We start from the raw sequence: 17298 nt of genomic DNA, 5'->3' as shown, positions 1-17298 counted from the left end.
ACATAATAAATTAAAATAAGATACTTCAATATTTAAAATATATTGATAAATGATCTCAAATATTTTCATTATGATGAATTCAAGTATCTAGGTTAGACAGCAAATAACTCCCATGCAAATTCATTTGCCTACTAATACTGTTGGTAGCAAATATGTTGGGGGTTGGTCTGGTGCTATGTGTACAAATGCTGAAGTCTGACACCCCAAGATCTGATTGCTGTCTGGATGAGTGAATTCTCATGTACACTGGCCTTTGTTGTGTAACCCTTGATCCCCAGTTTAATTCCTGACTAGCCAATAAATGGTTGGGGCTTATGACTGGCAGAAAGGATAGGAAGGTAGGCCTGAGAATGCAGTAGGGGATCTCGAGAAAGACCATGAGTAGAAAGAGGGTGAATAAGGGCAGGAGGTCACTGTTACACAGGGTAACAGGAGCATTCGCACACGACAAGTGCACCTGGGGACAGACTGATGACGCAGAACAGCCCTGTTGAGACTCAGACAGCAAGCGACAAGGGGCGTCGGGCTGAGATGTGAGAGTAGCATAAACCCTGTGCAATCTAGGATTGAAGCCTGGAAAAGAGATACCAGGCTTCTGTGCCTACTGCAGGCTGCCAGGATAACCCATTACACAAATAACTGACAAAAATACAAAGTATCAAAATGTGAATTATTGTTCTAAACCAATTACCTTAAATAATCTGTTTTCTTGCTGGAGCTCTTGCAGGCGGGTAGTGGACTCCTTTTTCTGAATTTCTAGCTGCATGAGAAGCTCCTGAACCTCTTCATTCTTATTTTCCAGTTCTTCCCGAAACTGCTCTAATTGTTCTTCTAGGTTGGTGATCTTTAAAACCAAAGTTATCCGAGGGGGAACAAAAACAAAAAACAAAACCAGTTCATACAGATGTCACTGTCAAACAGAAAGGAGCTCTATTTTACAAAGCATGCACTGGCATTTACATGTGCTTACACATTCAAGTCATGTTTACTGCTTCGTGCCTAAACATCCTCAAGCTGAATGTCTCTGGTTTCTGGTCTTTTTGAGAGATAAGGTTTCTCTATGTAGCCCCAGCCGTCCAGGAACTTGCTATGTTTGAGGCTAGCCTGCCTCTGCCTCCCTCAGTTTTAGAAATAAAGACCTATGTCACCATACCTGGCTTCAAACTACAGAAAAGATTTCTTTTTATTATTCTGATTATATGTATATGGGTTGACCGAGGATAGTAATAACCATTTAACCAACTACTTCACAACTACTTAACAGGCGTTTAATGAGTGGATATGCAAAAGCCTGTTTGATAATCAAAACCACTACAATGCAAACAATTTAAGATGCGGGAGCAGCACTGGTGGCAGCTGGGTTGTTTACTGCCTTACAACCTACAGGGTAATCTGTTGTTTACGCATGGCATCATAGAATTAGCATCCCAGTACTCACAAGCAAGGCTTTGAGGTCGGCCTAGCAAGTCCAATAAAAATAGTATAATACTAGCAATAATAGTCAAATTTGCAGCTGGGATGATAGCTCAGATGACCACATATGAGGGCCTGATTTATCCCCATCACTCTGTGTAAAAAGCTAAGTGTGGTGGTGTGAGCTTGGAATCGTAGCACTGAGGAGTTGGAGACAGGATTATCCCTGGGGCCTGCTGAGATCAGGCTCCTCTACCTGTCCCTACAGGTCCCAATGGTCTCAGAATAGATGGTTGATGCTTCCTGAGGAATGACACCTGAGGTGGACATTGGCCTTCACATACGAGGCCCCACTATGTGTACAGTCGCACACACACACACACACACACACACACACACACACACACACACACACACACACACACTAGACTGTTCCATAATTATTATTCCCATTATATAGAAGAACGAAAAGTCACAAAGAGAAGCAGTGAGTCCTCAGCTCACACAGTCAGGGTAAAGCCATCTCTGAATTTACAGGGATGACTACTGCAGTCTTCCATTCCAAACCACTGTTTACCCTGCTTCTTCTCTTTCCCTCTTTCTTTTAAGACTTTTAAGACTTACTTATTTCATGTATTTGAGTACTCTATCTGCATGCACACCTGCAGGCCAGAAGAGGGCATCAGATCCCATTACAGATGGTTGTGAGCCACCATGTGCTTGCTGGGAACTGAACTCAGCAGCCAGTGCTCTTAACCAATGAGTCATCTCTCCAGACTCATTTATCCTGTTTTACATTAGTCTTATAACTATTGTCAAAGACTCTGTCTGTCTGTCTGTCTACCTACCTATCATCTGTAACATTGGTATTTAACTCTGTAGGTACTTAAATATATTTAGTGATTCTGCACATATGCTTACCAGTTTATTGCTGAGAACACTGATGATCACATTTATTAATGGTATACACTGGTTATGCACACTTATTCATAGCTTCCACAACTACATCTATCTTCTACAACTACTTTTAGAATAAGGTATTATAAAAGATACACACATAGTTATTTCACTGTAAAATTGCAGCCTACATGACATGCCCATTCTTTTGATGTGTCACTTTATAGGCAAAGTCTTATCTCTGTGATCTGTGGAACTCAGTGTGGGCTGGGAGCAGAGAAGGCAGAGAATTGGCAGTACTTGGCTGTGCACTGGATGTATGTAGTACATGGATGTGGATGCTCGTGCTGCACAGAAGGCCTTCACCAGGTCCCTGCACATGAGAACCCAGAACAATGCTCTACTGTACCGATGTCACACTACGGTTGTTATGCTTCTCAACAACATCACAAATCCATTCCCAAGGCTGTCAGCACTGTATCACAACGGTGTTAAAATCGGTGAAATCTGTGAAAATTCTGGCTCTGCTAAGTGTTAACTTCTCTTAAGGCTCAGCTTACACACAGGTGAGATGAAGACCCCAAGGAAAGAGTGTTTAAACTACTCCTCCTCCTCCTCCTCCCCCTCCTCCTCCACCACTTCCTCCTCTTCCTCTTCCTCCATTTCTGGAGACAGGCTCTCACTTCCCAGTCCTTGCTGCCCTGGAACTCACTATATAGATCAAGATGGTCTCGATCTATGCCCAGCTAGAAACCTCATTTCTATACAAATAATTTCCTTACTTTAAAAAAATTCTTGAAATTTTCTGTTTCCTTAGTCTAACAGGCTTTTAAAGATGTGTCTGTCCAAACTCAAGTACTGAGAGTGAATCCATTTTAAATCTGATACATATTTAATATACCTTAGATTTATATCAGTTACCTGAAAATATCTGCCTAGTTTTCAGAGCAAATGATTAAAGGTTTGTGCTGTTGTTTTGTTTTTGTTCTTTTGTTTTTTTATAATACATGCTATGATGCTGTCCTTTTTCACAACAATGAGTAGCACTGCAGGACACCTGTCAGTGTTAGTAACACTCAGTTTGTTAACTCAGTCAGTGTCCATTGCTCTATGCCTTTGTCGGGAAAAAAACAAGCTAGCTGACATCAGCTCTCTCTCTCTCTCTCTCTCTCTCTCTCTCGCTCTCTCTGTCTCTTCTAGCAGTCCCAGATGACAACTAATTCTGGGTAGAAAAGTAGACATCTATTAAACACTCAATTCAAGAAACTAAGGTCTTAGTAGTACTAAAAACAGGTGGTCATAGTGGTATATGCCTGCAGTCCCCTAGTCTGTGGAGTTTGGGCTCAGCCTAGGCAACGTAGTGAGTCATCATCTAAAAAGTAAAGACAAGGTGTCTTGGTTAGAGTTTTACTGTGTGAACAGACACATGACCAAGGCAACTCTTATAAGGACAACATTTAATTGAACCTCAGGTTCAGAGATTTAGTCCATTATCATCAAGGTGGGGACATGGCAGCATCTAGGCAAGCATGGGACAGGAGGAACTGAGAGTTCTACATCTACATCTGAAAGCTACTAACAAAATACTCAATTCCAGGCAGCTAGGACCAGGGTATTAAAGCCCACACGCACGTGACACACCTACTCCAACAGGACCACAGCTTCTAACAGTGGCTCAAGTATATACACGCCATCACATTCCACTGCCTGGCCCCCATAGGCTTGTTCAAACATGAGTCTATAGGGGCCATACCTAAATGTAACATTATACAAAATAAATTAAGTGCAACTTCAAAGGTCACCATAGTCTATAGTGCGCTTCTCAACAATGTTAAAAGTCCAAAGTTCAAAGTCTTTTCTGAGTTTCATCCACTCACTTAGCTGTAATCCCCAAATCAAGACAGGAAAGCAGCTGGGCAAACTCCAAACTCTGCATCTCCATGTCTTATTTCAAGGCAGTCTTCACATCTTCAACTCCGTTTTCATCTTTGTTGACCAATTTCTTTCTCCTGGGCTGGTTGCACTCTCTGTTATCAGCTTTCCTCAGCAGATAGCCCATGGCTCTAGCATCTCGACCATCTTGGTATCTCCAAGGCAACTTCAACGTTACAGTTTATTGTTTCAATGTCTGGGATCCACACATGATCTTCTGGGCTCCTCCAAAGGGCTAGCGTCATTTTTCCAGCTCTGCCCTCTGTAGCACTCTAAGCTCAGGATGATCCACTCCATTGTTGCTGCTTTTGGTGCTCATCTCATGGTACTGGCATCTCCAATACTCTGGGCTCTTCCACTGCAACTAGGCTTCCCCAATACTCTCTCATAGCATCTCTTCATGGTGCCAAGCCCCAAATCCTTTGTATGAGCCCTTCATGCCTTCAAAATCAATACCACCTGGGTGACTCTTACACATTACCAAGTCCAGCTGCAGCATGAGGTACAACCTTGGCTATCTCTGGAGCACAGCTTCTCTGTGCTCTCAGAAAACACTTCCCAGAAGATTTCACCTCAGTGACGCTGGTCTCTTCTTAATCACCACTCATTTCTTAGCTTCAGCTAACCAGCATCAATTGTCCCAGTAGTCTCCTCCTCTGGACTATACAGCCAGCAACACATGGCCAAAGCTGCCAAAGATCAGCTGCTTACTGGAGCTGGAATACGCCTCCTTGTTCTATTACATTATCAGTAGCTTCCTCTTTTCCAACTCCATCACTGCCTAAGCTTGACTGTCTTGTATTTTGCTCTGTAGACTGACTTGAACTCCGAGATCCACATGCCTGTCTCTGGGGATTAAAGGTGTGTACCACCATGCCTTAATCTAAACTTAGCTGGGTAGGATTTTGCCCCAAAGTCCCACTCCCTTAATTTGTTATTTCCTTGAACACAGGATTCAGTTCCATTTTGCTTCCTGGTACCCCTTTAATACCAAACCATACAGTTTACATTTTTTTCTTTCTGAGCTTGCTGTGCTTGTTTAAAATGCTCTTCATGAGACTTAACCAGAGAACAAAGTCTATGATGAGCATGTCTGAGACTTCCTTTGTCAATGCAATTAATCTGAGTCTCTTCACCTTAGCCTCAGCAGACACTTCAGATGAGGGCAAAAGGTAGCCACATTCTTCACCAAAATACCACAAAAACATTCTCTAGGCCACATATTGAAATTTTAGACTGAAACCTCTTGGGCTTGGTCTGCACAATTCAGATCACTCTCAGTAACAAAGTCTTCCATATTCCTACTAAGATAGCCCATTAAGCCCCATTTTAAGTACTGCTTTCCAAATCCAAAGTCCCAAATTCAACATTCTTCCACAGAAAAGCATGCTCAGACCTACCACAGCAATACCCCACTCCTGGTATTGACTTTTATCTTTCTTAGGGTTTTACTACTGTGAATAGACACCATGACCAAGGCAAGTCTTATAAAAGACAACATTTAATTGGGGCTGGCTTACAGGTTCAGAGGTTCAGTCCATTATCATCAAGGAGGGAACATGTCAGCACCCAGTCAAGCATAGCGCAGAAGGAGCTGAGATTTCTACATCTTCATGTGAAGGATGCTAGCAGAATCCAGGAAGCTAGAATGAGGGTCTTTAAAGCCCACATTCACAGTGACATATCTACATCAAGGCCATACCTTCTAATAAAGCCACTCCATGGCTGAGTATATACAAACCATCACATAAGGTAAGTTGGGGAAATGGCTTGGTGGGTAAATGCTTGCTGTAAAAGCATGAAAACTGGAGTTCACACCCACTCAGTCACAAACAAAAGCCAGGTGGACATGACAGTTAGCATTCAGGAGGTAGACACAGGCTCTCAAGGCAATCTGGTTAGTTCACTGAGAGGGCCTGTCTCAGTAAATAAAGCAGGGAGTGATCACAAACGACCTCTGATATCAACCTCTGATACTCCAATACTGACATGTGCACTCACACTGAGGTGTATATGCATACACATCACACATACATGCACAAACAAAATCTAAGAAAATACAATGTCAATGGAAGAGTTTTAAGGTGCCCTGGCTTTGACCTCCAGCACTATGAAAAAAGAAAACAAAACAAAACTAGAGGTGGCTCAGCATTAAGAGCACTGGCTGTTCTTCCTGAGGACTCAGGATCTACTCCCAACATCCACACGGAGGCTCTGAACCATATGTAACTCCAGGTCTGGGAAATCCAACACCCTCTCCCGGCCTCCCTGGGAAGCTGGCAATGTGGTGCAGGAGACGTAAATGAAGGAAAAGTCACTATACATATAGAATAAGTAAGGAAATAAAAATCATACAAGTTAAGCTGTGTGTCTGAGGAGACGAAAGGGGATGGGATGGAGAAGGGCGGCCTTGCAGAGCTGCTTAAAGGTTCCTGTTTTAGAGAAATGAATTCGTCATTCAGTTTTCTGTGGTGCCAGGAACCACACCTGAGTCTTGTGCACTGCAGACCAATCTTCTCCCACTGAGCTACGTCACTTCCCTTCCTAGTTAATGTAAGATAAGTCTTTCCATATCTTCTTGAAATAAGGAGGCGTGGTTACACATAAAAAGGCAAGCTCCTTGCTTTCACAAAATATCAAAAACAAAATAAAAAAGAACTTCCCAGATAAATAATCTGTCAGTATTAGGTGCCAGGAAGAAAACATGTCTTGTCTTAGTATCATTTCCACTACAGTCATTTGTATAGGTGCTTGCTTCTCCGAGTTCTCTGAACATTGTTTTAGCTGATGTCTAAATTAAGTCTACATCATTCATATCTTGTGTTGTCACTTCTATATTATTTAAATCCAACAAATATCTGTTGAAATATATTTAATGTCTTGAAAAATTGTATGAAGACAAAAGTGTAATGTGAACAATTTTAGGGCTAGAGAATGGCTCATTGTATAAAGCACTTGTGCAAGGGTGAGATCCACTTGAGTCCAGTAAGGAAGACAGTCATAGCAGCACATTCTGGGAATCCTAGCTCTGGGTAGGCAGAAATGGGGCTCACTGGCCAGCCAGTCTAGCCTAACTGGTGAGTGCTAGACCAGAGAGAGGCTCTGTTTCAAATGCACAGAGGTAGGAGTAGGGGTGGGTGCTCTAGAGATATGGCTCTGTGGTTAGAAGTACACACAGCTCTTATAGACGACCCTTGTTGGTTCCCAGTACTCATGTTAGGTAACCCAATGACATCACTCCAGTTCCAGGGGCACCGTCTCTGGACTCTGGTGGGTGGACACTAATGCACTCATATGCACATATCCACATAGCTATCAATTAATCTTTGAAAATATAAAGTGAGGTAGAGAAGTCTGAAGAGTGATCTCAGTGACGGACCTGTACCTACACACAGGTACATGAGGGCTTGTATCCCTAAATACTTTAAAAGTCATATCCACAGCATCAAGGTGTATTTAACGGGAAAAAAAGGTTTAAATATATTACAAAGTAGAAAGTTGAATTTACTTTTGTAATTATACTGAATTTTCGCTTTTAAAATAGGGCCCTGCTATGTTGTTCAGTCTGACTGAACTAGCCCCAATCCCTTCCCCAACCTCAGCCTCAGGGGCAATTGGGGTGAACCCCTATTCCCAGGTGGGTGGAATACTTTTCAGGGGAGGAGTACGGAAAAGTGGGAGAGCTGTCACTACTGATGCTGTTGTCCTGTTGTTATGGGCAGTGCGGGGCATCCTAGGTGCAAGTCCGCGCGAGGCAAGTGCTCAATAATGAGCTACAAACCCGGCCCCAGGGCACTCCGATCCATTGTTTAATAACATGCCTCACGCGTGAAATAATTACACAGTTCTCTCTCGGGGAATATTTTAAATAAGCAAAACAGCAGCAGCAGCAGCCAGCAGACATGTGGTGGAGTGGCAGTGCTGAGAGAGAAACAAGCTTACCACGGTCCCACACTACTCTCCCTACTCTCCTCTCCATCCAGTCCACACCACCTTCCTGCACTGACCTTCACCAGCTTGTTAGTTCAGTGTCTGACCTTCAAGGCAGTGAACTGAGAACACTTAACTTCACTGTCCAACAGTGTCTTTCTGTTCAAATGATATTTTCTAGGTAGTTGATTTTAAACTGCATCTGTGACTGAAAAAGAAACTTCTTACCTCTTTCTGTTTTCTATCTGTAGCATCCCTCTCAGCCTGCAGTTGAACTTCTAGAGATAATTCCGGGTCCACTTCTACAGCTTCAGACCTTTTCTGTTCCTCTACCTAAAAACACATAAGAACTTTTTAAAGCCTCAGACATTATACCATGATAATTCATCGAGGTTTTGTATTTGGCAGTAAGTCTATTTCTCCAATTTAAAATGGGAAACTCTCTATTTAGAATATTCAACAAGTCACAGGTACTCTCTCTTGCATGCACTTCTCATTACCACACACACTGCTGACATTTAAAACTCATCCCTGAGATAAACAGAACTCCTTTCCCATCTGCCTGCCTCCAAGCTCTGTCCCTCTGCTGTCTTCTATCCACTCTGGCTTTCTGGAGAATAGGAACGGGCTTCACTGCATCTAATCTGGAGTCAGGAAAGTGTCTGAAAGCTCATGGCCATAACTGACAGTTACGACTGTGATTAACTCTTCTGGCTCAGCTACTCTTCCTGTATCAGAAGTAAGGGATGCAAACAACATCTGAAAGGAAAGCAAACAAAAGTAGCAATGAAGGTGCACTGTGCCCTAATGTCGGCAAGGGACCACAACGCTGCGTCAGCAAGCGGCTGCCACTGGAGCAGGACAGAGCAGTGCCCTCCCTTCGCCCTCGAACCTTTGGGAAGGGGTCTGCAGTAGCCAGCAGGGCTTGCTCCAGCTCTCGCACTCGGCACTCCAGCTTCTCGATCTCTTCATTCCTCTCCTGCACGTCTCGCTGCAGTTGCTCCTTAGACAGCAGCAGCTCACTGCATTTGTCTGTTTTCTCTTTCAGGTGATTAGTTAGCTGCTCAACCTGAAAGTAGGATGAAAACATGCTTCAGAATGCGGTGTTCGTAGCTGTGAAACATACATTTTAAAGCTGCTTCCTGGGGCTTGTACCTCAGTGGTACAGTGTTGCTTTCTTAATTGCATCCAAGTCCTCAGATTGAACCTAAGTGTACCCCACGAAAATCATGTATTTTAAAAACATGCTAATTTTATTTTAAAATTAGGATAGCAATGGTCATCTCTAGCAAAGGCGACACTGTACATACTGATAAAACTGGGCATACTAGTTAAAAGAGAAATACTATTGCTTTCACAGAGCTTATTTTTAAAGTTTTTTAAAAATTATTTTTACTTTTATTTTTTCTTATTCACTTTACATCCTGCTCACTGACCCGTCCTACAATCCTTCCCCCCACCCAGAGTTTGTTTGTTTGTTTTAAAGAGCACCCTGGCTTTACCCTGGCAGAAAGAGGGAAATGCATTTTAATAGCATGAAGTATCTGAAGTACAGCCCACTAAGACCTAGTGACATAATAAAGCACAGAGACTTGCAGCTTCCTGACTTGCTCGCAGGTGAAAAACAAGGCCTTTAAGTCCTCCATGTGTTGTAAGTTGGTAAGTTATTTGGCAAAGGCTTAGCCTATATTCTGCAGGCTAGGAAAGATGAGGAGAGGAACAATGAAAAAAGCTGAATTCCTTTTTTTTTTTTTCTTTTCTTTTTTTCGGAGCTGGGGATCGAACCCAGGGCCTTGAGCTTGCTAGGCAAGTGCTCTACCACTGAGCTAAATCCCCAATCTCAAGCTGAATTCCTTTAAGTGCCACTATTCTTGGCTCCTACAGTGCACAAAATAAACTGTAAGTATTCCAAGATTTATCTTCTAGGACTGATACGCATCCCCCAAGTACTGTGTATCAGTAATGGAAGAATACAGGAAGGATTAATAAGATGGCTTATGGACATACTTATCAAGGAGAAAGTCGTAAAAATATAATTTTCAGAAATTATATGAATACTAAATTTCAGTGAGACACTTTGAAGAAATTACCAAAATGAAAAATATTGCTCTCAGAACATTAAAAACTGCAAGTGTAATCTGACTGCAGGCTCTTGGATGACGGTGATAAAGCTACTGAGGTGCTGGAGACGGCTCAGCGTTAAGAGTGTCGGCTGTGTCCAGAGGACATGGGTTCAATTCCCAGCAACCACTTGGAGGCTGACAGCTGTCTGTTAACTCTACCTTCAGAAGAGCTGATGCACTCACACAGACATACATCTAGGCAAAACACCAATACAGAGAGGGAGGGAGGCAGGGAGGGAGGAGGGAGGGAGGGAGGGAAGGAGGAGGAGGGAAGGAGGGAGGGAGGGAGGGAGGAGGAAGGAGAGAGGGAGGGAGGAAGTGAGTATAAATGAATGACTGAGGGACTGAGTGAGTGAGCAAGTGAGTGAATGAGTATAAGTGAGTGAGTGTATGAGTACAATTGAGTGAGTGAGTGAATGAGTGAGCGCGTGAGTGAGCGAGTAAGTGTTCCATAAACTCAGTGGTTCCATACAGCTTTCTGGATTGCCTCCGAGTAGCTGAGTGGGTGAAGGCAGGAATGAATCCTAAAGAGCCCAAAGGTGCTCGTTACCTCCCAGAAATGTGAGCAGAGGGTAAAGTGGAGTGGAGGAGTGGGAAATCTCCCTGGAGCAGAAGAGAATGAGAGATGAAGTAGTAAAGCATGAACCCAGTGGCTTCTATTTTGGGTTTTGGCTTTTTTTTTTTTTCATAACAGTTTTACAGTGTGTTGGAGATAAACAGATTCAAATTCATTATCTTAAAAAATTTTTACAGTGTTTGACAGTAAAGAATATTTAATGTTTCTACCACCATATTCCCAACACAAATGATAAATGAATGATGTATTAGACATAATACCTCCTGTGTATACATTAAAGTACACCCCATAAATGTATTATTTGTTTGTGATAGTTGAAAATTTAAATGTTTTTTTACAAAGCCAAATACAGCAAATGAAATCTGAAAGCCAATGTTCTTTATGAGAAGAAAGGAGGACAGGAGGTTGAGGTAGAGGAGATGAGAGAGGGGAACTGAGAGACAGAAAGGGAAGGTGCAGGCAGATGTAATAAATCAATGACTATAAATGCATTTGCTAACATTTCGTTAAAAATTTTTATTGTATTCACTCGTGTGTGTGTGTGTATATGTGTGTGTGTGTATGTGTGTATGCTTGTGTATGTGTGTGTGTGTGTGTGTGTGTGTATGTGTGTGTATGTGTGTATGTGTGTGTGTGTGTGAGTGTGTGTATGTGTGTATGTGTGTATATGTGTGTATGAGTGTGTGTGAGAGTATGTGTTTGTGTATATGTGTGTGTGAGTGTGTGTGTGTGTGTGTGTGTGTGTGTGTGTGTGTGTGTGTGTGTGTGTATGTGTGTGTGTGTGTGTGTGTGTGTGTGTGTGTGTGTGTGTGTGTGTGTGTGTATCTGTGTGTGAGTGTGTGTGTATGTGTGTGTGTGTGTGTGTGTGTGTGTGTGTATGTATGTGTGTGTGTGTGTGTGTGTGTGTGTGTGTGTGTGTGTATGTGTGTGTGTGTGTATGTGTGTGTGTGTGTGTGTGTGTGTGTGTGTGTGTGTGTGTGTGTGTGTGTGTGTATGTGTGTGTGTGTGTGTGTGTGTGTGTGTGTGTGTGTGTGTGTGTGTGTGTGTGTGTGTATGTGTGTGTGTGTGTGTATGTATGTGTGTGTGTGTGTGTGTGTATATGTGTGTGTGTGTGTGTGTATGTGTGTATGTGTGTGTGTGTGTGTGTATGTGTGTGTGTGTGTGTGTGTGTGTGTGTGTGTGTGTGTGTGTGTGTGTGTGTGTGTGTGTGTGTGTGTGTATGTGTGTGTATGTGTGTGTGTGTGAGTGTGTGTGTGTGTGTGTGTGTGTGTGTGTATGTGTGTATGTGTGTGTGTATGTGTGTGTGTGTGTGTGTGTGTGTGTGTGTGTGTGTGTGTGTGTGTGAGAGTGTGTGTGCTTGTGTGTATGAGTGTGTCACAGAGCACATGTGGATGTCAGAGAACCAGCTGGAGAAGGTTCTCTACTTCTACTTCCCAGGAGCAGGCTGTTTACCCTGGCAGCAAGTGCCTTACTCAGTGTTGTAGTTTGAATAAGCTGGGCCCTGGGAGTGGTGCTATTAGGAGGTGTGGCCTTGCTGGAGGTGGTGAGGCCCTGTTGGATGTGGGCTTTGAGAGCTTCCTTCTAGCTGCCTGAAGATGCCAGTTTTCTGTTTGCCTTCAGAATATGATGTTGTTCTCTCTGTTCCTCTTGCACCATGCCTGCCTGGATGCTGCCATGCTCACACCTTGATGATAATTGACTGAACCTCTGACCCTGTAAGCCAACCCCAATTAAATATTGTCCTTATAAGAGTTGTCTCGGTTATGCTGTCTGCTCACAGCAGTAGAACCCTACCTGAGACTCTCAGTGTCTTCGGATTACTACTGCTGCAGTGAAATCCCAGGCCCAGAAGCAAGTTCAAAGGAAAGGGTTTACTTTCCTTGTACATCCACTTCCACAGTGTAGGCCATCACTGAAGAAAGTCAGCACAGGAACCCAAACAGGGCAGGAACCTGGAGGCCTGCTTAAGCCGATGCAGAGGCCACAGATGGTGCTTCTGACCTGCTTGCCAGGCCTACTTTCTTATATAACCCAGGACCACCAGCCCTGGGATGACCCCCACCCACAATGGGCCTGACCCTCCCCTATCAATCACTAGTTAAGAGAATTCCCTACAGCTAGATCATGAAGGCACTTTTTTTTTTTTTTTTTTTGGTTTTTTTTTTGAGTGGGACCGAACCCAGGGCCTTCCGCTTTCTAGGCAAGCGCTCTACCACTGAGCTCAATCCCCAACCCCATGAAGGCACTTTCGCGTTTGAGGTTGCCCTCCTTTCAGATAACTCCAGCCTGTATCAAGGTGACATAAAATTAGCCAGCACACTGCACTGAGTCATCCTGCTGGCCTGCAAATACCTTAAATCACTTCTATTTGAAGTGAGAATAGAGAAGTGAACAAGGAAGTTTATTTAGTTGTGTAATATACAGAGGGGTGTAACTCCAAATTTCACACACACACACCCAGTACAACGGGCTTCAAACTTGCCAGGTAAGCATACTGACTGTATTCCCAAACCAATACATCTTATGGTTAGCAAGTGCCTTATATTCAGATAACACCTTACTTATTTTAAGATTTACATACTACAGAAAGAATCCACGTTTGAGTTTTTGAAGACACCTTATTTTACACTCAAATCCTATTATAGACAGCGTATCAATGAGTCCTTACCTCTCTGGTTTGGTGCTCACTCACAGGCTGGAGTCTAGGTACAGCCTTAAGTTGATGCTCTAGCTTCTGTATTTCCTGCTGAAAAACATCTCTCTCATGCTCTCTGTCGATTGCCTGCTCCTGAAATGTAAAGATAATGACAATGTCAACAGCAATGATGAGGATGATAATGGCAGGGCGTGGTGGCACATGCCTCTGATGCTAGTGCTTGTGAGGCAAAGGTAGGTGGATTTTATGAGTTCAAGATCAGTGTAGTCTACATAGCAGGTTCTACACCGATCAGCGCTTCATAGTGACACCCGGTCTCAAAACAGACAAAAATAAACACTGTTAGGCTTATGAAACAGCATTATTTATTTAATATTTATTGTCCCTATTATTTCTTATATCCCTTTAGCCAGAGGCTTAAAGATAATGGGCCAATACACAAACACCCCAAGCCATAAAGGCTTAAGAGGAAAACACATTTTTGGGGTTTATAATTGCTATTTGGGCTCTTCACCAGAAATCTGAATATTTAAAAATCATTTACAGTACCATCCTTTTTGTTTATGTTAAATGCAGAATAAGAGAGGATGAATTTGTGCACAGGACAACTCTACTGCTAATTCAAGGCACAGAACAAATGAGCAATACATAACTCGGTTTGTTTTATCCTATTATAGACTTATATCTAAAACCATAAAATGTCAGCAATAGATTCCCTGGGCAAGAGACGGTCATCATCTTCTGAAACCCTAAAGAGAGATGTCCCGTGGGAAAAGTAAAACCCAGCGCCGTCTTAGGTGAGAGCAATGGAAGGAAGCAGGGCCGCTGTGCCAGCCCATGGCCAAGGGCCACCTGGGAGCTGCGCTCCTGCGCACAAGGCTGGGCACAGACGTGTGAGAGCTCTTGTGTGAGAGGAGTCCTCATCTGTTTTGGCTACTAGTTAATGAAAAACTAGAAAAAGCTTAACTTTGAATTTGGAAAACCTAGCTGCTCAGGGTTATTCAGAAACTGGGTGTGCTTTTGATTTGTCTTAAATATATAGTCATGCATTATATCCTTAAGTTTTGTTTGTTGTAGCTAGGAATTAACTCAGAGACTCTGACTACTAAGCACACTTGGGTTGCATCACTGAGCTAAGTCCTCGGGCCTAGTGGTTACCCGTCCTTCTATTTAACCAGCTACCTACCCGGGTCCTTCCATCTGTCCACCCACCCATCTACCTACCTATGTGTCTGTCCACTCATCCATTCACCGATCTATTCATCTACCCACCTACCCACTCATTCATATCTATCCATCTGAACATGCAAGACAGGGTTTCCAAACGTTGCCAAAGCTGCAGGCACTTACGTCTAAGAATTTCCTCATTTTTTCTAGTTGCTTTTCCAGTGCTTGGCTTTGCTGCCTTAGATCTATGAGCTCGGCGTTTTTCTCTTGCTCCAGTTCTATAAACCTGCTGACCTGTTCTTCAACATCTATTTCTAGAGCTTTCACTTGCTTCTGTAGGTCGCCGCGGACTTTCTCAGCTTGACACTGCACTTCCAGCTTTTCCTTCATTAGTTTTTCAGTCTCCTGTAGAAATTCTGTTTACAAATGTGACAGTGCATTTCGTTAAATTATGATTCATGATGTCATGATAATGAAGTCACTGACAACTCTCTTTAAACTTTATCTTCATGAAATAATGGCAGAGAATTACTTGGAATACATTAAAACATAAATATTCTATAGACCAGGCTAATCTCAAACTCACAGAGGTCCACTTGCCACTGCCTCCTGAACGCTGAGATATGCTTGAATCTCTTAGAAAAGAATGGAGATTGACTTCAGTGAAGTATAAAAGCTATAATCTCCTAATGACATTTACATTAAAATAACTTATGGTTTGTTAATACATTTTTAAAAGTTAACCAGTGCTTGAAACACAAAAGTAAATATTTTCTTCTGGAAATATCAACATATCTTACTCCTATACCAGAAAACAAATGACTATTGAAATTACAATGAATTAACAAAAACGAGAATTCCTACTACCAAAAGGTATTTTTGTGAAAACAACATAGTAAATAAAAAAATAATTAATGCACTTTCATGATTAGGAAAAGGACAAAGTTCAACTGAATTAAAACAAAATGCTGACCACAGGTTTAACCACAGGCAAACTGAGTCCATTCCCAAGCCATAAAGTCGCCCTTATGTGCATACAATGGACACAGCATCATAAGCAAATACTGTAAATCGTTAACCAAGAAGGAGAGCAGGGGCGGGGGGGAGCACAACCAGGACTCCTGGTGAGTCTTAGCCCTCATTATGTTAGCCACACCAGGAGCTACCTTTCCACGGTGTCATGCTGTGCAGTCAGGGAACAGGAACATGCATGGGGGCAGTGTGCTCAGGTCAGCAGGAGCTGACTGTGACGTCTGAGAAGATGGGCTTCAGTTTTGTTGTGTGCAATTGGAGATGAAGGGAATTAAGACAAGTAAAGAGCAGTGTCTGGTAGATACAGAAAGGACTGTGTGAAGATGGGCTGTAATTATTGTAGTGATAAAGTACAGACAGCAAAAACAACAACAACAGCAACAACAAAAACCCCACCCCAAACCTTCTAGATTTACTTATACTAGCCATATACCGACGCTGTATTCAGATCTGGGATGTACAGAAAATTTTCCTTCTAAACTATACCATTATTAGATGTTAACATCAACGTCTCCCACCACAAAGACTCTTAGGACACTGATCCTTCGCTACCATCATCTCATGAGCTGTTTTGTTTTGAAAGAACACTCCAAAAAATTAGAGACCAGAGAGCTTGAGGGATTCATAAAACAAAAGGTGTTCCTTAGAAACACTTAGTATTCTCTCTGAAACTTCAAAGTGGGTTTGGGCTGTGCTAAAACAGATGAAATAAGATGATGGTGACTCCGAACTTCAGTTGTTAATAGCAAATCAAAACTCGTTTCTATTGTAAGTTGAGCTGTGTTACTGTTGAAGAAAAATTGTAAGTATGAAAGAAACACAACAGAGAAACTGCAAAATTAGAGATGTTAGTCGATAATCAAGGATCACCACATTTTAGTTGTGAGTCTCCCAACAACAACAGGGCATGCAACTCTGCACACACCTGCTCCAGGTGCTGCACCAGCTGCAGCAGCTATCGGCCCTATGAGAGGAGAGACAAGACAGGAGGAGAAAACAGGAACAGAGTTATGGCGTCTATGTCCTCAAATACGGTAACACGCATGTGCATACACTAAAAAGCTGATGTCACTGGGTATCACTGATACCCACAGTTCTATGTCTCTTGCATAGTTTGTATGTATAACATGAGATCTCTTAATCTTAAAAATTCTAGCCCTCAGTCTGTGCCAATCGAATATGAGTACTCTCTCAGGGGAGACAATATAGGTCATATTTCTAAGTGGGTAAAACTGGAAAAACAACCAAATTTATAGAGTCCAAGTATAGTCCTCTTGAAATCAGAGGGTGCGGTAAGCGGCATTCAAAGTTTATGCTCACAAAAATAGAATTTTACTGTTCAAACTTTAACTTCAAGATGTAAAAATTAGTCATTATAAAGTTAAATGTTCTTTGAATCCTCCTGACCAGGATGTCAGACGTCCTCTGGGTCTATTCAGCGGGCACGGCCACACTGCCCAACCCTGCTCATGACCAGCATCAGATCAGTGTTTATGGCATTTGCATGACCTCTCTCCCACAAAGAACTCTGTCCTACCCATTTCCAAAAACACATAGCCTCATTACTTGTA

At 42.6% G+C, this 17298-nt stretch overlaps 1 protein-coding gene across 1 annotated transcript in view; it reads right to left on the bottom strand.

Moving 5' to 3' along the window:
• Akap9 (A-kinase anchoring protein 9) overlaps positions 1–17298 on the bottom strand; it is a 134581-nt gene that overhangs the window by 34755 nt on the left and 82528 nt on the right. The window contains exons 24-28 of the mRNA XM_032907010.1: positions 14879–15111; positions 13541–13660; positions 9065–9241; positions 8401–8505; positions 692–844 (exon numbers count right to left, since the gene is read on the bottom strand). Coding sequence (XP_032762901.1) covers positions 692–844; positions 8401–8505; positions 9065–9241; positions 13541–13660; positions 14879–15111 — 788 coding nt within the window. The remainder of the gene's footprint in view (positions 1–691; positions 845–8400; positions 8506–9064; positions 9242–13540; positions 13661–14878; positions 15112–17298) is intronic.

Source organism: Rattus rattus, chromosome 6 (genome assembly GCF_011064425.1).
Source record: "Rattus rattus isolate New Zealand chromosome 6, Rrattus_CSIRO_v1, whole genome shotgun sequence".
NCBI lineage: Eukaryota > Metazoa > Chordata > Mammalia > Rodentia > Muridae > Rattus > Rattus rattus.
This window is presented reverse-complemented; position numbering and strand designations above follow the sequence as displayed.